Source organism: Gekko japonicus, unplaced genomic scaffold, assembly GCF_001447785.1.
Source record: "Gekko japonicus isolate JY-2015 unplaced genomic scaffold, Gekko_japonicus_V1.1 scaffold1608, whole genome shotgun sequence".
Taxonomy (NCBI): Eukaryota; Metazoa; Chordata; class Lepidosauria; order Squamata; family Gekkonidae; genus Gekko; species Gekko japonicus.
Genome location: NW_015167098.1, coordinates 160993 through 185439, shown reverse-complemented (window position 1 = coordinate 185439; position 24447 = coordinate 160993). Strand labels below are relative to the sequence as shown.

Below are 24447 nucleotides of genomic sequence, written 5' to 3'. Positions count from 1 at the left end.
GCGGCTCCTACTCAAAAGCCTGGTGGAAGAGCTCCGTCTTGCAGGCCCTGCGGAACTGTACAAGGTCCCGCAGGGCCCGGATCTCCACCGGGAGCTCATTCCACCAGGTAGGAGCCGCCACCGAAAAAGCCCTGGCCTTGGTTTGGGTGAGCTTGATGACTCGTGGGCCCGGAATGGCGGCGGCTCCTACTCAAAAGCCTGGTGGAAGAGCTCTGTCTTGCAGGCCCTGCGGAACTGTACAAGGTCCCGCAGGGCCCGGATCTCCACCGGGAGCTCATTCCACCAGGTAGGAGCCGCCACCGAAAAAGCCCTGGCCTTGGTTTGGGTGAGCTTGATAACTCGTGGGCCCGGAACCTGAAGAAGGTCCAGGCTCCCAGATCGCAGTGCTCTCGGGGGAACATACGGGAAGAGGCGGTCCCTCAGGTAGGCTGGACCCTGGCCATTCAGGGCTTTAAAGGTGAGCACCAGCACTTTGAAGCGGATCCGGTATGCTAATGTTGTTTTGTGTTGTTGCCAGTGTTCCGTCTAAGCTAAGTTGTGTGAGCTAGCTCACAGTTTTTTAGCCTCCAGCTCACACATTTTTTTCTTAGCTCAGAAAGGATGACTCCAGAGGAAACTGATTTATGCAGTAGCCAAATCGCTCGATCACAGCTTTAATGCCAGTAGCTCACAAAGTTGAATTTTTGCTTACAAGACTCTGCAGCTTATTTGTTTGTTTGTTTGTTCAATTTATACCCCGCCCTTCCCACCAAGGCAGGCTCAGGGCGCCCTTCCCACCCGCACCTACGAAGCACAAAAAAAAAAATATGCATATATAAATACAGTTAAAACATACATTAAAACAACTATAAACAATCAATTAGAGGGGACATTGGTTGTTGCTATGTCCTCATCTTGCTTTTACGGCTTATTATTGATAATCCTTATTCTTTTTAACGTTTTTATTGTATTTTATTTATTAAGTCAGCCACTTAGAGTAGATTTCTGGAAAGGCTGCATGTTTTATATCTAGTTCTGACCCTGGCTCCAAGAATTCAGATCAGAAAACCTGTACAATGGGGCCAGATATAGACCAGGGTGTTGTTCTAAAAGATGGGGTGGGGGAGGGAGAGAGGCTTTCAGAAAAATCCCAAATCTTTAAAGGGGGCCTTGGAGAAAAAAGCCCAAACTGAAGAAGGAAAAAAGAGATCACAGCATAGTGTTGCAAAATCTTAGGCATCACTTAGGATATTTCATAGAAACCCTAATATATATTGCAAAGGTGGACAGAAGAGAAGGTAGCCAGCAGTGGGGTGGGGTGGAGAAGAAGCCAGGCAAGGAGGGGCAGCCAGGGAAGGAAAGAAGGAAGACAGTAATTATACTCAGTGTCACAAGAGAAAGTAGGGTTGCCAGCTCTGAGTTAGGAAATACCTGGAGATTTTGGGGGTGGAGTCTGAGGAGGGGAGGGACTTCAATATCGTAGACCTTCCAAAGGGACCATTTTCTCCTGGTGAACTAATCTCTGTTGCCTGTATATCAGTTGTAACAACAGGAGATCTCCTGGCTGGCAACCCAGGGAGAAAGCCAGAGAACCTGTTTGGGCAACAGGACAGCAGCAGTGTTTGAGGGGGGATGGCAACAGCAGCGTTTCATCTCCAGTTCCCGCACCAACTAGGGACTAAAGATGGGCAAGCAGCAGCATCACTGCTGCTTTCTTTTTCTTTCTTTTCTCAGCTTCTGTATGAGAGAGAAGGTGAGCCTATAGCAAGAACATCAGAGAAGCCAATGTTGGATCAGACCAGTGGCCCATCCAGTCCAACACTCTGTCACACAGTGGCCAAAAATACCAGGTGCCATCAGGACGTCCATCAGTGGGGCCAGGACACTAGAAGCCCTCCCACTGTTGCCCCCCCCCCCAAGCACCAAGAATACCGTGAATCACTTGCTCCAGACTGAGAGTTCCTATCTATACCTTGTGGCTAATAGCCACTGATGGACCTCTGCTCCATATGTTTATCCAATATAAGAACACAGCAGCAACTTTGGCCAAGAGGAGGATAGTCAGTGCTTTTTTTTCCCTCCACCTGCTACCTCAGTATTGATATGGGAGAAAGGATGGACAATTCACAACAACCAGAATATGGTCTCTGTTTACTTTACAGTCCTTCACACATCCTTGTTTGTAAATTTACTACATAAAATGTACTGTTTCTATGTTTGTGTTTGCCCTTATGAGGCTCATATGTATCTGAGGCAGCAGAACCCATGTAGTCACAAGAGGAGAAAATGCTGACAAGATTGCTTTCTCTCCTCCTTTAGCAGTCATTGGCCTGCACACAAACATGTCATGCATAGAGTTAAGTAGTGCTTGCTGTTGTTTCTCAGTCTCAGGTTGTTGTTTTTCATTATAAAATAAAAGGATGGAAGGTGCGGGATTTCCAGCAATATTTTTCTTTACTTCTACATGGTGGAGAGAACAGATTATTCAAAATTATACTCTAGATGGGATTTGTTTTTCTACCATACTGTTTGCATCTACTGCCTTTCTCATTGATTTATTCTTTAAAGAAGAAAAGGTGAAAGTCTACTGGGAAGGATAGTGTTAGCAGAATACTGATCGTGTCTTTTTAGTAAGTTCATGTATGTATTCTCTTTCCGCTAACATAAGAACATAAGAGATGCCAATGTTGGATCAGGCCAAAGGCCCATCTAGTCGAACACTCTGTCACACAGTGGCCAAAAATACCAGGTGCCATCAGGAGGTCCACCAGTGGGGCAAGGACATTAGAAGCCCTCCCACTGTTGGCCCCCCCCAAGCACTAAGAAGACAGAGCATCACTTGCCCCAGAGCCCCTATCTATACCTTGTGGCTAATAGCCACTGATGGACCTCTGCCCCATATGCCTATCTAGAAAAGTACCTCTTTCTCTACCTGCTCTTTCCCATGCATAATCTTATAAACCTCAATCATGTCACCCCTCAGTCGTCGTTTCTCCAAGCTAAAGACCCCTAAGCGCTTTAACCTTTCCTCATAGGGAAAGTGTTCCAACCCTTTTATCATTCGAGTTGCCCTTTTCTGCACTTTTTCCAAAGCTATATCCTTTTTAAGGTGTGGTGACCAGAACTGCACACAGTATTCCCAATGAGGTTGCACCATTGATTTATATAGGGGCATTATGATATTGGCTGATCTGTTTTCAATACCCTTCCTAATAATCCCCAGCATAGCATTGGCCTTCTTTATTGCAGTCACACACTGTCTCGACATTTTCAGTGAGTTATCTACTACGACTCCAAGATCTCTCTCTTGATCAGTCTCTGCCAGTTCAGACCCCATTAATGTGTATTTATATTTAGGATTTTTGGCTCCAATGTGCATCACATTGAACCCCATTTGCCATGTTGACACCCACTCGCCCATCCTTGACAGATCCCTTTGGAGTGTCTCACAATCCTCACTGGTTTTCACCACCCTGAACAACTTCGTATCATCCACAAATTTAGCCACTTCACTGCTTACTCCCAACTCCAAATCATTAATGAACAAGTTAAAAAGCAGTGGACCAAGTACTGATCCCTGCGGTACCCCACTGCTTACCCCCCTCCACTTAGAAAATTGCCCATTTATACTCACTCTCTGTTTTCTATTAATTAGCCAGTTTTTGATCCATAAAAGGATCAAAACATGGGGGGAAGGAGGGAGGTATCGGTCCTGGGATGGTTTTGAAAACTAAAGAGAGAAAAAAGTAAGGGAAATCAGGAGGAAGGGATTCAGAACCTGCAGCTATGTATTAAAGTTGGATGCATCAGCACTGCTCAAAAACCCTTTCCTGTTCACAGTCTATAGTTCAGGGGTCCCCAACCTTTTTGAGCCTGTGGCACTTTTGGAATTCTGACACAGCTTGGTGAGTGCAACTACAAAATGGCTGCCACAGGAGGTGGAGCCAACCACAAAATGCCTACTGCAGGAGGTAGAGCCACACACACACAGGAAGCCTAAGTGCAAGGAGAGGAAAGGTAATATCAATTTTTAATAATACACTGGGAGATATGAGTAATCTGCACAGCCAACCAGACCTCCAGTGGCCAGTCAGAAACCCTTTTGGGCAGAAGCCTCACATCATTCCACCCACTTTCTAAAAAAACACTTCATGTTCAGCAGAAAAGGTATTGACAGGCACTATGTTTACAGTTAAATAAAGGTACTTCTGACCTTCTAGTTCAGAGTACCCAATGGAGGAAGGATTCTAATCTGTATTAAGTAATTATGAGTATTGCAGATCACAGTCATTTGCAGGGAATTTGTTCCCAGAATCACTGTGAATGGCAACATCCACCAATATTGATGGGGGCAGACTGAAAGACCAAAATGGCCTGGAAAAAAGCCCTCCCCTGCCCATTTCCATCCTCTACCACCTCCATCCATTGGAGCAAGACCCAGCTAAGGTGAATTGTGTGCAGCGCCAGTCTTGGGTGCAGCATTGCCACTGGGTTGGCCAGCTGAGCAGAAGGCAGCAGCTGTGGCACCCACCAGATGAATCATGTGGGAGTGCCCACCAGACAAGTTGTCCAGACCCAGCAGCAGGACTGGGCCACATGACTCTTCCAGCAGCAGTTGCTCAAGTTGAGATGATTGTGAAGAGACAGGGAGCAGAGCCAGAATGCTCATGAGAACTCTACCTTTCCACCCATTGACTGAATGCCCAGAAGGGGAGGGTCATGTGCTCAGGGTAGCCACAACATGTAGTCAGGCTGTGAAGTGTGAATAAGGGAAATTGGAAGTGATGAATTCATGAATTGTGAGGGACTACTGTATAGAACAGGGGTACACAACCTTTTTGAGGGCACCTTTGAAATTCTGACATGGCATGGTATGTACAACCTCAAAATGGCTGCCATAGGAGACAGAGGCAGCCACAAAATGATTACCATAACTTTTCTTCAGTCACACAGTGAAGGTTCTTGTGCTTTACTGGCAGCTGATGCCAAAGCAGCATTTTTAAAAATCTGCACAGCCAATCATATATTTTGCTGGGCAAAAGCCCTACCTGGCCCGACCAACTTTCTAAAAATACTTGATGGGTGCCAGAAAAGACATTGGCAGGCACCATGGCTTCCATGGGCACCACACTGGGAACAGCTGGTACAAAACTTTTGTGCAAAGATAATTTATATAATGCTCAGCACTTAATGGGTATTACAAAATTTGGGTTCAGATGATGCATATTTTTTTCTCTTTCCATGCAAGCAGGATCCTCATCACTCACTGAGCAATGTAGAACTCAGTTGTCCATGGTATTCTCTCATGCATCTGGCAGGGAAAGTGTAAGAGAGCCTATGTATGTATGGGGAGGAGAGATATTGTGCAGCTGCTTGAGTTATTCCAATTTAAACAGCATCCCAATGAAATTGCAGTAGCTGTGTGGGAAATACCCACACAGTTGGCACTGCCCATATGCTTGTGTGTATATATTTTTAAATAACACAAACACTCTCTGCATCCATGTGAGATGGAACCCTGGGACATCATGCACAGCTTTTGATATTTGATATTTATTGTCATTTTAGTCATGTTAAATCTTTCTGTTATACTTTAATATGGATGATTTAAATCAGTGTTACATTATGTATCTTTAGAGTTCCTTGCTTTAGTTTTATGGTGATGATATAGTCTGTCAGCTTTTGAAATACTGTAGGGTAGAAATCCCAATTTAAAATATTGTCCCATAACACTAAAAGTTTGTTTTCATGATTCAGCTGTGGCTGATTTGATCTTGTTTGTTGCTTAGTCTGAACTGCATATTTGGTGGTGGTTGTTTTGTATTCCCTGCTTAAGTCTTTCTCCTGTTGTGCTGCTTTCTTTATTCTTTGCCTACCTGTTCTATATCGGTAACCTTATTTCGTCACACTGCTATTGTCCTAGTGCTTCCTTCTGAGTGTGTGTGCCTTACCTGTCAATGGTTGAGCATAGGGGGAAACTTTGAATTGGTGTTTTGGTTGAAATCTGAAATGATACCTGATGATATGTGTATGTTTTCATTAAAAATCAAAATATTCAAGAAAGGCTGGTCTTTAAGTGAGAGAAAGCTACAGGTGTGTGTGTGTGGGGGGGTTGTAAGTGTAACAGCAAAACAGTCTCCAAGTATCTCAGATGGATAAGTTTTGAATATATCTATGAGTTTATTTGCACATATGAAGTTATGGAATATGCTTTTTAGTGTATGTAGTACTAAGTTTTGTATTTGGCTATGAACTCATCTATGTTGCCTTTGAAACTGGACAGGTGGCGGCGGAGGAGATTGGATTTATACCCCGCCCTTCACGTAGAGTCTCAGAGCAGCTTACAAACTCCTTCCCCTCCCCACAACAGACACCCTTTGAGATAGGTGGGGCTGAGAGAGCTCTGAGAGAACTGCTTTTTCAAGAATAGCTCTGACAGAGCTATGGCTTGCCCAAGGTCATCCAGCTGCTGCAAGTGGAGGAGTGGGGAATCAAACCCGGTTCTCCCAGATTAGAGTCCGGACACTTAACTTTGGGCTCAAATCTCTTGGGTTTGGCTATGTATCTGAAATTAGAACTGGAATAAAATTTCATGGAACTGTTGTCTTGTTCCTATATACATTCTGTGCATTTTTGTGCATGCATGCTTTTATTTATCAGGAATATAACTATTGGAAGACCCATGCATGAACAGGTTACTGTGTATATATTTTAATATGAGAAACCCTCTATCTTGTTGCATTACACAGGTCATAAATGACATACATTATCATACTCTTATTATTATAAACAGGAAATATTAAAGGTGTTTAAAAAAATCTTTGTGCAGGTACAGATGTCACAAATTCCGCATCTGGTTTGTATGGAACCTCTTGTGTCCTCTCTAAGTACTTGGAGATTCTGTATGTCTTAAACAATAGAAATCATGAGTACATTCCAGCCTTTCTGCAAATGGACTTTTTTCATCAGACCTAGCCTTTGCTGTTCTTCAATATGTTAAGCCTGTTACTTCATGTGCTGAAGGTACGCTCAGTGTACCCTAACTGCTATTAAATTATATTGTATGCTTAGCTCTGATTTATAGAGGTCACTAGTAAAAAGCACTAGCCTGTCAACTTGCTTTACCTGGCAGCAGTTCAACTACGACAGGCTTACCTTTGATTTAAACAAATTTGAGAAATATGTAAAGTTTGGGAAGCAGTTTTGCACTGATTTGATAAAAGAAACCACAAAATGCTGCAGCGCAGGTGTTGAGAATGTTTGAAAGCTGATTGAGGGAAGCAGATGGCTTTAGTCAGTGGCATCCAGCCAAAAGAGCAGGTGCTGGTCATGTGACCACTGGTTACCAGGGTAATCTGATTGCTCTTGGCGTGCAGATGAAAGGAAAGGGGCCCAGTGTTCAGTTGTAGTATTGTATAATTTGTGGCAGTTAGAGCGGAAATAAATGCTGGAAATGGAGCCTCATAGTAGGGGAGACTTCTGTCCATGTGTTGTATATACACTAGGATGGCTGGAATGGGAACTGTTGTACAGATTCATTTTTTTCTTTTAAAAAACGATTTGTCTTCTATAGCCTTTGTAATGATGTTAAACATTACAGGGTTTAGAGCTGCTTTTTTTAAAAAAAAATTGTATCTGTACTGTGTTCATAACTTGAATTTCTGAAATTACCAAAGGTTTTAAATCTTCTATGAATAGGTTTGTGTAATACTATATAGCAATAATAGAACTAAGATGTTTACAGAAGCTCCTGTTACAATAACTCTAAAGCAAAATATAGCTTGATAAACATTTTCTCTTTTTAAATGATCAAATTCACTTGCCTTGTTTTTCCCCCCTCCAGCAAGTTTGAGTATTCAGGTAGTATTCCACTAAAATATTTGACAAACTAAAATCACAACTGTATCAGAAACTGTGGTGTAACTGAATATTAAATATTATTTGTAGTATTGCGATTTCTGATACAGTTATGACTTTTCATTTTCTCAAAATTGAGTCCGTGTCTATTTATCTTGGTTTTGCCAAATGTTTTAAAAGAAATTCACTTGAATATTCATAAGTGTTTTAGTACAAAAATCTTCTGAAAGCATACAAGGATAGTGAGTATTCCTAACACTAAACAATTTAAGACAATTTACAGTTCTTCAGCATGTTCTGTTTTACACATTTGGTGTGTTCAGCATTCCTAACTTTAAAAAAATAGTGCCTGTGAAATCTTGCATGCTTTTGGTATGCTGAAGGTAAGATCCTGACTGTTGCGGTAGATATGGACCCCTATTTTCTTGCTGCTCTTACCTGGCAGCATGAAGCCCTCCATTCCTGTTAGTTTGGAGACAGCCAGCCCTTTATTTGGGGATCTCCTGCATCCTCTGTCTTGCCCTGTTTTGGAACTCAGTGTACTTGGCCTTGGGATATCCCCTTTAGAAATAGGGTTAGGGGAGGGAGGGAGGGAGAGAGAGAGAATAAGTACAACAGAAGTTTGCTTTTATACAACTTAATATTGAATACATCCAAGATCAGGCCTTTAAGTAGTGGTGGCTGGACATCTCCTGGGATTACGACTGATCTCCAGGCAACAGAGATCAGTTCACCTGGAGAAAATGGCTGCTTTGGAAGGTGGACTCTATGGCATTATACCCCATTCAAGTCCCTCTCTTCTACAAACCCCACCTTCCTCTGGCTCCATTCCAGGTATTTCCCAACCTGGAGCTGGCAACCCTGCCTTTGAGCTTTTCTGTGAGCTAGCATAGAGAGTTGTTTATGGATTTGTGTAGTCTATAGTAGCCAAATGTATGAAGTGAATGGAAAAATATATCACAACTATTAGTAATGGCGATACTGCAGATAATTCATTTTTAAAGTGTTAATAAGGTCAGCTTGTTGAAAACAGCCCAAAGGTAGGTGTTTGCAAATTAATTTCATTCTGTGTGGTGTAAAGGAGTTTTTGTTCATTCAAAATTTGATCAAGGATATTTATGTTTTAGTAGCAAGAAATCAGAATCAGAATCCAGTGCATTGAAGAAAAAGGTCAACAAGGGAAAAGAAGGTTCTGAAAACTCTGATTTGGAAAAAACACCACCAGGATCACCACACCCTGAGGAGGAAGATGACGCAGGAGTTCAGGTAGTGCCATTGTTCAATTGTTTAAGCACAATTAAAAAAATTTAAACAATAGGGATCATGGTAGTTTGCAGTTGAGCTTAATTAACTCTTTCCCTAACCTTTTTGAAGTGGAATAGGGAGGGAGGGGAAGAGGAGCACAGTGTGTGCTTGTATTTCCAATTGAGAGTTAGATTATATAATTTATCACATCATTTTAAATAATGTCCCTATGATACTTTCTCAATTTGTTTTCCAGAATAAATGCACCAATCATTTTTTCACCTCCATATAACTTTGAGTTGACTTTTTCAGTGAGCTTTCAGCTAGAACTCAACTTGGGGTCCCAACATGGACCCCATCAACATGTGCATGAACACACTAATCCCAGTCATCATCTGTGTGGATTTACTGACATTGTCTCCGTTCAGATGTAGCACTAAAAAATAAGACCAAGATAGGTACCCTACCACAAATTTTGTTAGTCTTTAAAGTGCTACTGGACTTTTGGTCTTTTCTACAAAATAAGAAGTTCTAGTAGTTCAGAGTGTCCCCAAAGATTATCAGGATTGTTTCTGAATCATGAGTTGCAAATCCCCTTGAAACTATGATTAAAAGTGTGATTTTGAGACAATTTCTGATTAGTATTGACAATAATTGATTTCAAACTATAGTGGGAGAAAACCGGAAAACAGAGGAGTGGCTTGACATAGCAAGGGATAAAAAGCACACAAGTGGTATCTGTGCTCCCGCCTTCAAAGGTGAAGTATGTGGTGACTAGAGACAGGACATTTTTCTGTGGTGGCACCTTGTCTCTGGAACGCCTACCCCCTTAAGGCTTGCCTGGTGCCTACTTTACATTTTTTATTAAGTGCCAAGCCAAAACCCCATATTTTCACCCAGGTTTTTATCTTTTTAAATATTATCTTACCAGCTTTTTAATGGGCTGTTTTTGTTTCATGGGTATTTTTTAAGCTGTTTATGTCCAGTGGCTTGTCTTTATATTGTTACTAGCCTGATACCCATGCTTCACTATGGTATTTAAGTTCCGTAAATCCAGTTATAATACTAATGATGTGAAGTTTGAAATTTAACATTTGTTGTAGGAATTCTAATGGAGAAGATCGTAGTGTAAAAAATGAAGTGAGACATGTGTACTGTTCTTTCCTCTACGGAAGGACCTCTCTGTAGACCACATTGGTGGCTCTGCCGTCAGGTGCTAGGATCATCAGACTGCTTGGTGAGCTCATTCTGAAGCAGTCCTCTGTTAAGTCAATTCCTGCCACCTTCATTTTCTGGCCTTGGGGCTTGTTGATGGTCATAGCAAAGCAGACCTTGAGGGGGAACTGCAGCCTCTTGAACTCGAAGGGGTTTTCTAATGGTATTAGTGTTATGTCTGGTATGCTTGGGCATCCTCCCCGATGGCTTTCAACACTCTGCCTCTGCTCCTGCACCTGATGGACAACCACCTGTCAGGTGGAGGAGGGGTAGGTGGGAGTGTGTCTAAACCACTGGTTCCCAAAGTGGGCAGTACTGCCCCCTCGGGGACGCTGGAACGATCCAGGTGCAGTCCACAAACTGCATCTTTTTATCTGCTTCTTGAAGGTAGATGTCCGGGGGGGGGGGGGGGGGGGGAATTTGGGGGGCTGAGTAATTTTTTTCTGAAAAGGGGGCGGTAGGCCAAATAAGTTTGGGAACCTCTGGTCTAAACCATTGAGGAGGCTGGCCCAGCAGCATTGCTAAGGTGTTTCTGCTCAGGTGGCCTCCCTGATGGATTAAAGTACCCTGGCCCTGCTCCTACACCTGAAAGGCACCCACCTGTCTGGTGTTGGGGGAGTGTGTTTAAAGGTATTGGGGAGGCTGGGCCAGCAGTAGCATTAAGGCAATCCTGTTGAGCAAGCCTGCCCCACGGCTGTAAGCATCCCACCCCCTCTCCTTCACGTGACAGGCAGCTGCCTGACCAGTATAGGAGGTGTAGTGGGTGGGCTATTGCAAGCCACTGTGGAGGCTGGGCCGGCAGGATAGCTAAGGTTGGGGTGGGCTCCCTGATGGCTTTAAGCACTCTGCACCCACTGCTGCACCTGACAGACAGCTGCCTGTCAGGTTTAGGAGGTGGGGGGGCATGTTTGAAGCCATTAGGGAGGCTGGGCAGAGAGATGTTTTATGTTATGTTTATATTGTATGTTTTAAGTGTATATCACCTCAAGCAGGACTGTGAAGAGGCAGTATAGAAATATCATAAATCTGGCATTAAGTTTGGAAATATTTTTTGGGGACTCAGTATGGTCTGCTTGGGAGTTAACCATCCTGAATAATTTAGTATGATTTGCATTAGAACTGACTCCAGATAATATATGAAGAACTGATAGTGTCCATGTGTATATAGATCCTGAGGAGTCCCTGTGCATGCTTCCCTTTATTATGAGAACTGTTGTTTTACTCCTGCCCTCGGTCTCATGTTCTTAAACAATCACATAAGGGAACATCTTCTTATCTCTTTACCATGTTTTGGTAAGAGCATTGATGAGGGAATTTGAGAACAGCATTTTCATCGTCCAAGAATACAATGTCTACCCCATCAATCAATCTGCATCTTTACACTCAAATAATTGTAAAAGGTCACTGAGGCAGAAAGTGTGGTCATTTTCTCTTCATTAATCTTGTTCTTTTATATTTTAGCCGTATTAAAATAACAAGTGAAATTATCTACTAAGACCCTGGGTTGGATCCAGTGTAAATTTTCTGCTAATGGAAGGTACTGCCATCTGCAGAACAGGAAGGTTCAAAACAGAACCTTCTTGCCTCCCACTTCAACCCACTGATCTCCTGAATGCTGCTGCTTGGGAACAGGGCACCCAAAGGAGAAATTGGTGAAAATTACACTTCTCTGTTAATGGAAATTTAGTCTGGATCCACCTCACAGTTTAGATTTGGGATGTTCCCTTTAAGCTGTGGAGTCTTGTGAGCAAAAATTCTACTTTGTGAGCTACTTACATTAAAGTTGTGAGCAAGCATTTTGGCTACTGTATAAATTAGTTTGCTCTGGAGCCATCCTTCCTGAGCTAAGACAAAAATGTGTGAGCCGGAGGCTAAAAAACTGTGAGCTAGCTCACACTAACTCAGCTTAGAGGGAACATTGTTTGGGACTCCAATTCCTGCTTTTAATAGAACCCAGGAAAATATCTTATTTCAATTTCTCTTCCTCCTCTCTCCATTCCAAGAACAAGAAGCACTTAATTGTGAAATGGAAGGCCTGTAATAAAAGCCTTCCTGTCTCCCGGGTCAGTAGCAAATAGATTTCTATGTTAGAGGATTCAGATAGTATGTAGGAATTGCCTATTAGGACTAGAGTAGACCCTTTCCATTGACAGGAGTTCAATTCCTGGGATCATGGTGAATGGTGACATCCACAAATACTGAAGACAGGGTGTCTGCTGCTTCCAGGGGTGGAATGCCCTGGAAAGGGCCCCACTTGGTCATGAAGGGATGCCTGCCTGGGCTAATCATGCAGTGTCTGACCTGTCTGCAGTACTGCCAGGGGAGCTGTGCAGCAGTGATTTGCCTTGTCATCAGCCTGGCTGGGGGAAGTCACAATGCTGCAAACGAACACCACCATGCGAGACACCTGTCCCGGCTGGCAAGGTGGGCACCATGCAACTCACCCAACATGCACACTTCATCCCAGCACAGATACAGTTCAGAGAAGCTACCAGTCATGCAGAGGCAAGATATGGGGCCAGTGTGCTCGTTCCTGCTCTCCCCACATGTGAAGAAGTCGTACTCAGGACTAGTGGCATCACATGGTTCGGCCGTAGACTACTAATAAGTAAAAGTGTAAATGTGAATGGCAAGCATCTACTTTATACAGAAAGTATTCTCCTTTGTGATCTCTGTGTAAATCCACATAGGGCCTGTACAGAAGCAGATTCCAAATATTCTAATGAATTGGTACCAGAATTGGCACTCCCAATAGGAGAATTTTGATTCACTGTACATCCCTAAAATGGTAGAAGTTCTTTTCTGACTACCACACTAGGAGCAGCTCTGAATGCAGGATTTTCAGTTAAAAACATTTTGTTTTCAAGGCAGTTTTATAGGCAAGACCTGACGATATTGTGGAGTTCAGAGGGAAAACTGAGTAGTCGAGTGGACTTTCTCTCCAGTTTATCTCCTCTGATGAGCCAAAAAAAAAAAAGAGCATACAAAATATAAGCATATATAAAGACAATTTTCCTTAGTCTGTATTACTTCAGAAAGCATTATAGCATGAAACCATTGCCCCTACAAAGAATCCTCTTGGGCAGAGGATGCCATAGAAATTTTCTGTGCTCTCGCACATCAGTGTGAAGGAGCCATGTTAGTGAGAGCGGATGACATAAGGTCTACAGTACTATGGCATATTCGTGTATCAAGATTACACAGTGCCTGTATGGTGTGAACAGTGTTGTTCTGCTATCTACACAGCCCCTCCTTTCAGGGCCGCAGGAAGGCAGCTTCCACTTTGCTGAAATAATGTATTAATTGGGTGTGCCTTCCCCAGGAAGAATTTTGGATTGTTCTGTAAGGGTTGTTTTTCTTTTTCAGAAGAGGCGCTCTAGCAGACAAGTTAAGAGAAAGCGTTACACCGAAGACCTGGAGTTCAAGATTTCTGATGAGGAGGCTGATGATGCAGATAATGGTGGAAGAAACTCTCCTTCAAATACTTCTCAATCTGAGCAACAGGTCAGTTCATATTTATGCTCATCAAACAGAGGGTAGACTGAACATCCTGTAATGATTTAGACTGTAAAACATTTAAGTGTTGCTTTTTTCCCAAGGGACTTCCATCTTTGCTTAGCTCAACATGCCAAAGGAAATTAGTTGTTTAGGTTCTTAAGGGCTGTGTTCATTCAGGTTTTCTTTACAAGCCTACAATATGTAATTCAACACAATTTAGTAAAATTAATGGTCTCTGCTGAAAAGCCTAAAAATGGCTCCAAGGAGACTGAATTTACCACTGTGAATTCAGTGGTCTGGCTTCTATGACTTAATAAACCACTCAAGCTTGTCTCCTGCTGTCAAGCACTATAAGAACCCCTTTATAAAATTACTGTCTTGTAGTAACCAGCAGGGTATGCTTTATTCTCTATGCAATGTAAATGATGGATAAAATAGGTTGAATAAAATGAAGGGTGATAATGTGAAATGATTCCTGTAACAGTCTTTTTGTAGTGGTCTTTTAATATCACTACTTCGCTTAACTAACTTGACAAACCATTAGTAAATGTGTGCATCAGCTGGAGCATTCATTTGACAATTTATATTTTTATTAGTTAACTGTCCTTTATGGTGTCTCCAGTTAAATGTTTCCAAGAGACATCAATATTACTTTCACATTTAGGGTTCTTGAGCAGCTTCAGACATAAGAAATTGACTATTCTCTGAAAAACTAATGCCATTCCTTTAAAAATTAACAATATAGTTCTGTAAGACCAAAAAAAGCCTTGTTAAGAGCAGTCTTGCTGGATCAAACCAAGTGTCTGATTAGTCCAGCATACTGTTCCCAACAGTGGTCAGTGTCTAGGAAACTGACAAACAAGGTTTGAAAGCAATAGCTCTCTCCTCTTCCCTTCCTCATCCCAGTCAGACATTCATAATTTAGTGGTATATTGACTCTCACCATATGTAGTTTTCATGGCAAGAAACCTGTCTTCCCTGAATTTGTCTCATTCACATTTTAAAACCAGCTAAACTAGTGGCCATCACTATGTTTTTGACAGCGAACTCAGTAAGTTACTTATGTGTTGTGTGAAGAAGACACTTCCTTTTGTCTGTCATAAATCTGAACCCGGTTAAATTGAACAAAAGACCATGTATTGGATCCTACCAGTGCAAGGAATTTGTGATCTCCCATCTCCTTCCTCCAGCAGTCCCCTCTAGCCCCAATGCTGTGGTCAGGGACCCTTATGGACAAATCATGTGGCTGCAATGAGGAGGGAAATCTGGTGAAATCCCCCTCCCTGCACATGAGCAAAGAAAGCTTGGTAGGGGCATCTTTCATAATTCTCTAAATCTCTCTAAGGTTTAATGTTTCATTTCTAAACTAAAAGCCTCAAACATTTTCGACGTCCCTTATGGTGAAGGAGCTTAAACACTTCACTCACTTTGGTTTCTCCTTTCTGCACTTTTGAACACAAATATAACTACTGTGAAATGTTTCTTTGTAGGAGTCTGCTGATACTGATGGCCCTGTAGTTGAGAAAATCATGAGTTGCCGAACAGTCAAGAAACAGGTACTTAAACATTTAGATAAATTCTTCACACCTCAGAGCTGTTTATTTCTTTGTCAAACTGCTTTCATAATTGCCAGAAAAATACATACTGAAGTTCACAGGGGTTTTGTTTCTGTATTCAAAAAGTCGGTCATTCAGAGTGTTCATGTAATCTGCCTATCCAGACAGTGTAATTTAAGTCAAGATGATTTTAAATTAATGATGTACAAGAAGTTTTAACTACAAAAAAGTAGAATGATTTTAGTCGTATTTCCTTTTTTTGTAACACATGTATTTCCTGAATGACAATGCATGTAATTAGTTGCTATAGTAAATAGATCTTTTGTGCAAATTTAACTTGAGGTAGATAATGTCAAATGTCTGCTGTTCAGTTAATGCTGATAAATCTAGTGTGGGAGGGGAGAAACTCTTAAATTAAGAGAAGCCTTAAGGCCCTCTCTCTCTTCCATCAGTGGAATTGTGCTTTTCCTCTGGATTGCCCACCACAGTTAGACTTTAACATGCTCCAGAAAACTGCTTTGCCACCTCAGAAGCAGCTGCACACTCCTCCAGTGTGCCCGACTATCACCCCAGAAGTGTCATACTTAGCCCCCTCCCCAAGGTGGAAAAGGCTTGGTGCTAGTGGTTCCTTCTTCTTGCTTCAGTTTTTTCAGCCATCTAAAGATGGAGAAATTCCCAGACAGGTCACAGTCTGCTTTTGCCAAGCTCCCCTCGTTGACACTCCAGAGACAGCAATTAATTCCTCTTCAGCAGTCAAAGATAGATTACCCAGAAATCAGCATGATAAAACTCTTTGAAGTTGTCCTGAGGAAGAACTTTGAATCAGACTCTGGTGCATTCTGGGTGTCAAGAGCTGAACTCTCTATTTTCTAGGAAATTTTACTTAGCGAAGTTAGACTTTTTCTCCAAAGCGATTAACTGGAAAAAAATCCCTCTCTACAGCATATAGCTTAGACACTGGTAAGTTAGTGCAGATTCCCATTTGAGCTTTAGTAATGTTCTTTTTACAGACACCAAATTATTTAGAAAATCTTTAGATCTCATGTTGATCAGAACAAACGCCAACAAGCAGGTTTTGCTAACTTAAGGAAGAATGGACTTGGTGTCCAACAAGATTGGCTCATTTTGTGAGTTCAAGACTAACACATAATAATTCAGCGGATTAAGGAGCTGAAAACAGAAACCCTTTAATACATCTTGCAGACCATCAGCTCCTGATAAAATCCTCCCACTGTCTTATAGAGGGGAAAAGAAGGCAGTTAGGCATAGTGCACTCAGTGAGCCCAAGAATACATTTGACACTTTCCAGCTTCACAACAGTCATCCTCAGACCTCTGGGTGCTAGAGACTACACTTGTAAACCACCTTTCCTCCAAGGAGCTTAGGAAAGTGTTCATGGTTCTCCCTCTCCATTCTATCCTCCCAACAACACTGTGAGTTAGATTATGTCCCCAGGAGAGCATTATGCTCCTTGGAGAGCAATCTACTGGTGATCCCTGGCCCCAAAGACATCCATATGTCCTCTACCAGGACCAGGCCTTTTTCAGCCCTGGCCCTAACTTGGTGAAACTCTCTGCCAAACAACATCAGGGCCCTGCGGGACCTTATGCAATTCTGCAGGGCCTGTAAGGCAAAGATGTTCTGCCAGGCCTTTAGTTGAGGACAGCGATTGCTTCAGGGGTGGGAAATGGTCAGTAAAATCAATAAAAGTCCATTTTTTCATCTTGGTTAGTAATTTGTCAGTTTTTTAAAAATTGGTCAGTAAAGTCAGTATTTCTTTGATTTTTGTGAATGCAGTTTGTGTTTTTCCATTTTCATTACTGCATTTTTGGGGAAACATGATGACTTCCCAGTGAGAAGACAGATTGTTTTCAGTTTAGTACTTTAAGGACGTTGTTCCTAAGAGTAAAAATGATTTGGTGAAATCTTCCACAAAGTATAGAGACATAATTAACCTCTTAAAACGTGAGACAATGAAAGTAGAAGTGAAGGATATTGTGGGATTCAACATGGCACAGCTCATGCTAGAAGGAGTTGAGAAAGCAATGGAAGAAGAGGACAAGGGAAAAAATGCTTGTGGATGCAGTGCAGAAAACTGTTGAAAAATAAAAGAGTTTGTGAATAACTTTATTTATTTATTCAATTTATACCCTCCCCTCCCCACCGGAGCGGGCTCAGGATGGCTTACAAAGAGATTAAACATATAGGTAACAAATTATACACAATATTAAAACAAATAATAAAACTCTACATTATCATAAAGTGCTAGTAAGTGATCAGGTAGTTATAATAATGCTTACAGAAGGCAGAACCAATACTAGTGTTGTAATCAGATGATCTATATTGATGGTTGGCTCATCTTGGTCTCTATATTTAGGCAACAGCACAGGCTGTTGTTGGTAAGCCAAGGACCAGGGCACTGTCACTTCTCAGTTATTTGATGTTATTTGGTGCGGCTCCTTAGTCGAACACCTGGTGGAAGAGCTCCATCTTGCAGGCCCTATGGAACTATAAAAGGTCCCAAGGGCCCTGATATCTTCTGGGAGCTCATTCCACAAGTACGGAGCCATCCATGAGATGGCTCTGGCCCTGGTTGTGGCCAGCCTGGTATCTTTAGGACCTGGGAAGCCAATCAATTTATTTATTTATTTATTTATACTTTCAATTTGTACCCCGCTCACCCCCAAAGGGCTCTGAGCGGCTTACACTGTGCATGGTGCAGAGACCTATGCAGAAACCCTAACTATGGCCACAGTACGTCTGGGGTGGGGGGAGCCCTACCAGGTACCCTCCCGGCTCCGATCGTTCGTTTATCCGGCGAGTGGGCAACTTCTTCTAGTTTTCTCTGGTGCGGCTTCCGCGGCCTCGCGCAGTGCTCTCTGGGGAACATGTGGGGAAAGGTGTTCCCTCAGGTATGTGGGCCCCTGACCATAAAGGGCTTTAAAGGTAAATACCAGCACCTTCAAGCGAATTCTGTATGCTACCGGCAGCCAGTGCAGTGCTTTCAGCACAGGCTGGATGTGCTCCCGCATAGGGAGTCTGGCTGCAGCATTTTGCACTAGCTGTAGCTTCCGGATTTGGGTCAAGGGCAGCCCCATGTAGAGAGCATTACAGTAGTCCAATCTTGAGGTGACCATCGCATGAATCACTGTCGCCAAATTGTTGCATTTGAGGAAGGTAACCAACTGCCTAATCAGCCGGAGGTGGTAAAAGGCTGATTTGGCAGTGGCTGCTACCTGGGCCTCCATTATTAGTGAGGCATCCAGGAGCACTCCCAAGCTCCTAACCTCTGGCACTGGCACCAGTGGCGCCCCATTGAAGGTCGGAAGTAGGATCCCTACCCTCGGGCCACCCCGGCTCAGGCACAGGACCTCTATCTTTGTCGGATTCAATTTCATTTGGCTCAGTTTGAGCCAGCCAGCCACACCTTGCAACACCTGGACCAGATCTTCTGGTGTAGAGTCAGACTGGCCGACCAACAACAGATAGAGCTCAGTGTCATTCACATACTGGTGACATCCCAGCCCCTGCCTCCAGGCAATCTGGGCAAGGGGGGGCATGTAGATGTTAAATAACATTGGGGACAGCACCACCCCTTGGGACACTCCACAAATTAGTGGGTGCCTTTGGGATAGCTGCTCCCCTAGCACCACCCTTTGTCCCTAACCCTGAAGGAAGGAAGCCAGCCATTGCAAGGCAAGCCCCTGGACTCCAGTGTTGGCGAGGTGGTGGATCAGTAACTGATGGTTGACCATGTTGAACACCGCCAACAGGTCGAAAAGCAACATGACTGCCAATCTGCCCTGATCCAGATGCCTTCGGAGGTCATCCGTGAGGGCGACCAGTGATGTCTCCGGACTGGAAAGGATCTAGAATGGATGTGTCATCCAAAAAGCTCTGTGTCATCCAAAATGGAATCTAGAATGGAAGTGTCATCCAAAAATTGCCACAGCCCTTTCAAATATTTTGCCCAAATAGAGCAGATTGGAGTCCAGCCGGTAATTAGCCGATTTGGCCAGATCCAGAGATGGCTTTTTCAGGAGGGGACGAACCACAGCTTCCTTGAGTGCCCTAGGGAACTGTCCCTCCGAGAGGGACTTGTTGATAATCTCCCTTAGAGCATATTGAAACCCATCATGGCCAGCTTTAATTAGTCATGATGGGCACGGGTCAAGGCAGCACGTGGTAGGGCGTACAGTTAAGAGCAGTTTGTCAACTTCCTCCAGGCTGAGCGGACTGAAATAATCCATAACCTGAGTAGAAGACGTGCATGGAGCCTCGAGTTCACTTACTGGCGGGGAGGTCACAGCGGAGCAACAGGACTATATCTGCAAAGTAGCTTGCAGAGGCCTCACAGCCAGTGTCCAGTTCCCTAACATTTGGTCTGCCTTGTGGCAGAACAGTCATAGACTGAATTCTTCTTAATAATTGGGCTGGGGATGAGCTTGCAGATGCAATCGTGGCCACATAATACTCTCAGCAGCTTTGATTGCCATCTTATAGGGTCTCATAAATGTCCTATAAGATGTTATTGTGGATTCGTCGCAGGAGCACCGCTACTGTCTCTTAGCCTTCACTTCATCAGCTGCAACTCCTGGGTAAACCAAGGAGCCAGCCTAGAGTGAGGGCGCAGAGGGTGTCAGGGAGCAATCTCATCGATGGCTGCTGAGAGTCAGCTGTGCCAATCCTCCACAAGCTCCACAAGCCACCAGAGGGGCATTGGATCCCGCAGGGCCATTTGAAGCCACATAGGGTCCATTTGGCTCCACAGGCAAGCTGAAATCTGCTCACCACCCAAACAGGGTCGGGGTGGAACATTCAGATGGACCTTCAGGGCTTGATGGTCCAACCATGGCACTGCTGAGGCAATGACCCGGTCCACTGTGACCCCTGCCGCGACGATCAGATCGAGCATGTCTCCGGCCCAGTGAGTGGGAGTCATTACATATTGGGAGAGTCCCAGCGCCGCCACAGATGACAGTAGACCCATTGCCTGAGTGGAGGCCACATCATCCACATGGACATTGAAATCACTCAGGACAATCAGTCTAGAGTGTTCCAATGCCCAGCCTGACACGGCCTCCACCAGGAAAGGCAGGCTGCTGGCCGGTTCTTTTTTTATCAAAAAACCAAAGATAAAGTAAAAGCAAAGACAAGTCTTACCTTACAGTAATTATGTTTTGTTGTCATAATAATTACTTTATGTTTGGTTTTTTAATTGTTTTTGCTGTTTTATTATCTGCAGTGTGTGATTATTTTTAAAAGGAAATCCTTTTTGCCTTAAATTTTGTACATTAATGAAAACATTGTCCTCTATTCATAAAAAAATTAAATAAAAAGGTGTACAGTCCTTTTATCTGGGTCACATCTAACTTTGGGGCTGGCTATGGGGATGGTGGAGGCCGGATAATAATCATTTTTCATGAAGTCCTACTTTTACATTTAAAACACTAGTTTATCAGTAGGCTGACATTAAATTGTTCAGTAATTTGTCAGTATTTGGTCAGGTTTTTTTTAAAATTTTGGTCAGTAAAATCAGTATTTTTTACCCTCTGACTAGTTCCCACCCCTGCAGCTTCCATCTTGGCTGGCACCCTCCTCCTCCTCTTCCTCTTCCCTTTCCATCACATTGTTTTATTCCTCCTCCCCATATGCATGAGGTGGCTGCAGTCCGGAATTGGGAAGAAACCGTAATTTCGCCACTTGGTTTTTTAAATTTACGTGCTTATTTTATAGTTTTAATTTTTTTACTTTGTATTGTATATCACCCAGAGCCCTGCAATAGCAGGGATTGAGCAATTTGTAAGTTTAATAGATGATGGTGGTGAAGAGCTTTCAGAGGAATAGTACACGTTAATCTTCTCCAACCAATATAACAGGCCAAATCTACCATAAATCAGCAGAAGGGCACAAGATCCCCATGACTTAACTAGGAACACGTCATTCAAACATGCCACGCCTAGCATTGCCATCTCAACAAAGTGGAAATTATACGGCTTGGTTATCTACTGCTCAAGCTGGTACCAAGGTACCAAGCTGGTCTCAAGGACACCTTTTCCTGGGAAAGAGAGAGAGGAGGTACATCTTGCAAGGCAAGTTATGACTTCTAAAGCAAAGGTCCCATTCTCTCACTTATTCACTCACCTCCCCTCCCCGCAGGAATTCCCTCCCCCCATTACTATGGCAACCCAAGCAAGCATAGCGAAGCAAGGTTTCACAATTCCTAATAGTTCCAAAATGGGGCAGTCTTTCACCTAGAACAGGGGTCCCCAGAGTGGTACCCACATGTTTTGAGAAAGTGGGTGGAGCCAGGTCAGGCTCTTGCCCAGCACAGCTTCTGATAGGACACTGGAGATCTGATTGGCTGTACAGCTGCCACCAGTGTTGCTTTTGTTCTCTCTGTCACTCATTTTTCCTAGGGTATTTTAGAAATTACCCCTCTTCTCCCCTACACTTGTATGGCTTCATCTCCCATGGCAGCCATTTGTAGTTGTGCCCACCACCCTGTAGCAGAATTCTTAAGGTCCCCAGATTCGGGACCCCTGACCTAGAAAGGGCAAAATAGCACTTTGTTCAGTATTTGATTTAAGGGCAGCAATGGATTATAAAAGGAACCTATCGAATTGGAGTTAGTAGTGTGTTTAGCAATAATAATAGTACTTAGTATTTCTGTAGCACATTCAGTATTTAAAGTATTTCATGTATATCATTTTTTGGTAATTCGTACTGCTTCCTGTAAGAGTAGACTAGGAGTAGTGTCTCCATATTGTAGATGGGCAGTGGGTTTGAGGCTGAGAAAGTGTTCTTTGGCTAAGCCTTGTACTGCATTCATGACAGAGTTTAGGGACCTTCTCATTGTCTTAGTCAGTACACTGCAGAAGCTCCCAAATATGCACGAGTATTTTTAGCTGTCTGTGTGTGAACTCTGTTCACTTTTTGCTTTTTGGCCATCAAGTGGCAGCCGATTTATGGCAATGCAATATGATTTTCAAGGCAAGAGACATTCAGAGGCAGTATGCCAATGCTTACCTCTGTGTAGTAACCATGGTATTCCTTGGTGGTCTTCCATCCAAAGACTAACCAGGGCTGACCCTCCTTAACTTCCTATTTGTGTATGTAACATGCCATCAAGTCACAGCCAACTTATGGTAACCCCATAGGGTTTTCAAGGCAAGAGACATTCAGAGGTGGTTTGCCATTGGCTGCCTCTGAATAGCAACCCTGGTATTCCTTGGTGGTCTCCCATCCAAATACTGACCAAAGCCAACCCTGCTTAGCTCCCTGTTTAATACCACTCTAATTATTTCTGGGTTTTGCATAATTATTTTTAAAATTACTATGACACAGGTAAAGTGAAGCACTTCTAAATCCAATTGATTCTAATGAAAAAGAGTTACAGGCTTTTTCTCCAATTGAAATAAAAATTCCTAACCGTTGTCAAAGTAATTTAAGACACAAACAAAATGTGAGACTACACCCGTGCTTTGCTTCTCTTCAACAGTAAGCTTGTACTGTATACCATGTGTACTGCATAAATTGACATATAACATTGTTTTGAGCTTCTTTGTCACAGTTTTATCCTTACTTAAAGGTTATGTTTTGGTATTAATTTAATTTGGCTGCACTGCATGTGAGATATCTCGCTTGAATGAATTTAATTGCACCATTGAGTAAAAATAACATCATGAACAATGATGCATTAACACTACAACTTGAAGTATAAGGTTCAGTTTTATACGATTTCTTATTTAGCAGCGCTAACGATATGGAAGCATAAACCACTGTTAAAACATTATTTGAACATGTTTCAAAAACCACAATATAAAGTTGCCATGAGCCAGCCAAAAATAATACATATGGCATTCAGGAGTACAGTTGCTAATTGGCTGCTGCCTGAGAAAATGGTACACTTGGCTTCTGCTTAACACTGTGGGTTTGGCAGAATGCCAGAGTTGGGGTCAGGTTGTTGTGAATGAAGCTGCATGTGGTTAGGGAGGAGTTAAAATGATTCATGTCTTAGAAGTCGTAATAAGCAGTGCAGAATGTTGGTGGGTAAGCAGATGTAGGAAACTTTTTACCTATATCTTCTCTCATTCTTTAAAATTTATAATAAGGCACCCTTTTGTTAAATTCTAATCCATGCCTCTTTTGAGCAGCAAACTGTATTGTGTGGAAGTTGGAGGTGATATTTGACACTGTTGTTCATGATTAATGCCACTGATCTCTCTTTACAGATGGAGAATGGAGAGGAGGTCGAAACTGAAGAATACTATGTAAAATACAAAAACTTGTAAGTAAGCCATAACCTCAAATCCCCTTTGCAATTTTTTGCAATTTAATTTTAAAGTTACTATTGTAAATATGCATATACTTAATAAAAATATTAGATGAGAACCACCAGAAGTTTAGAACTGCTGTTCTCATTTCTTTACATGCGTATATTGTGACAAAGCACAAGACCCTTATTGTTTTACTGCTGAGTTGGAATTGAGTGGAATATTTTATTTATATCTGTTGGCTTATGCAGGAAATCATTTTAACTTTGAAGCCCTGGTTATTAATACATTTATATATCAATACTAAGAAAATCCAAATGCACCTTTAAAACTCACAAATGGTTTAATTACAGAGCATGAGCTCTATATTACCTACTTCATCAGATGATGGCTCCGAACTAAGAAAATTAGTTTGTGGAATGTTTATGCAGGAGCTCTTAAAGGTAAATTCATAAATAAGGATTTATTGATAGGGAAATTAAGAGTACAAAAAAGTTGCTTTTAGCTTTTATAGTGTGAGAAGAAACCATGATCCTAAGCCTTGACAGACAGATATGTGAATAAATTCCCGTTCTGCCAGTTCACGTACCATACATCCACTCAAATACAGCTGTTTGAGGGTGTCTACTCATTGTGTAGAATGACCAAGAAGACTACCTTTCACTTGCAAAGCTGTCTATTCAACTTGGATATCAAACCTCATGAAAATGGAACACAACATTATCACTTCATGCACATTTTTTATTATTTGAATTTATTTAAAACTACCTGCTATTTACAGTTATAGGCAAGTATCTCATTTTAAAACACTAATGGAGTAT

General features: G+C 42.5%; 1 protein-coding gene and 1 long non-coding RNA gene across 2 annotated transcripts in view; both read left to right on the top strand.

Annotated features, from left to right (window-relative positions):
• Positions 1 to 13731, top strand: part of LOC107111874 (chromodomain-helicase-DNA-binding protein 7-like) — a gene marked incomplete at its 3' end in the record, with an annotated part of 67763 nt that extends 54032 nt beyond the window's left edge. The window contains exons 3-4 of the mRNA XM_015412922.1: positions 8964 to 9102; positions 13663 to 13731. Of these exons, the coding sequence (XP_015268408.1) occupies positions 8964 to 9102; positions 13663 to 13731 (208 nt within the window). The remainder of the gene's footprint in view (positions 1 to 8963; positions 9103 to 13662) is intronic.
• Positions 13732 to 23638, top strand: LOC107111876. The gene is made up of 3 exons (XR_001482573.1): positions 13732 to 13800; positions 15285 to 15350; positions 23585 to 23638. It is a non-coding gene; the product is annotated as an uncharacterized LOC107111876 (long non-coding RNA).
• Positions 23639 to 24447: the final 809 nt, after the last annotated feature.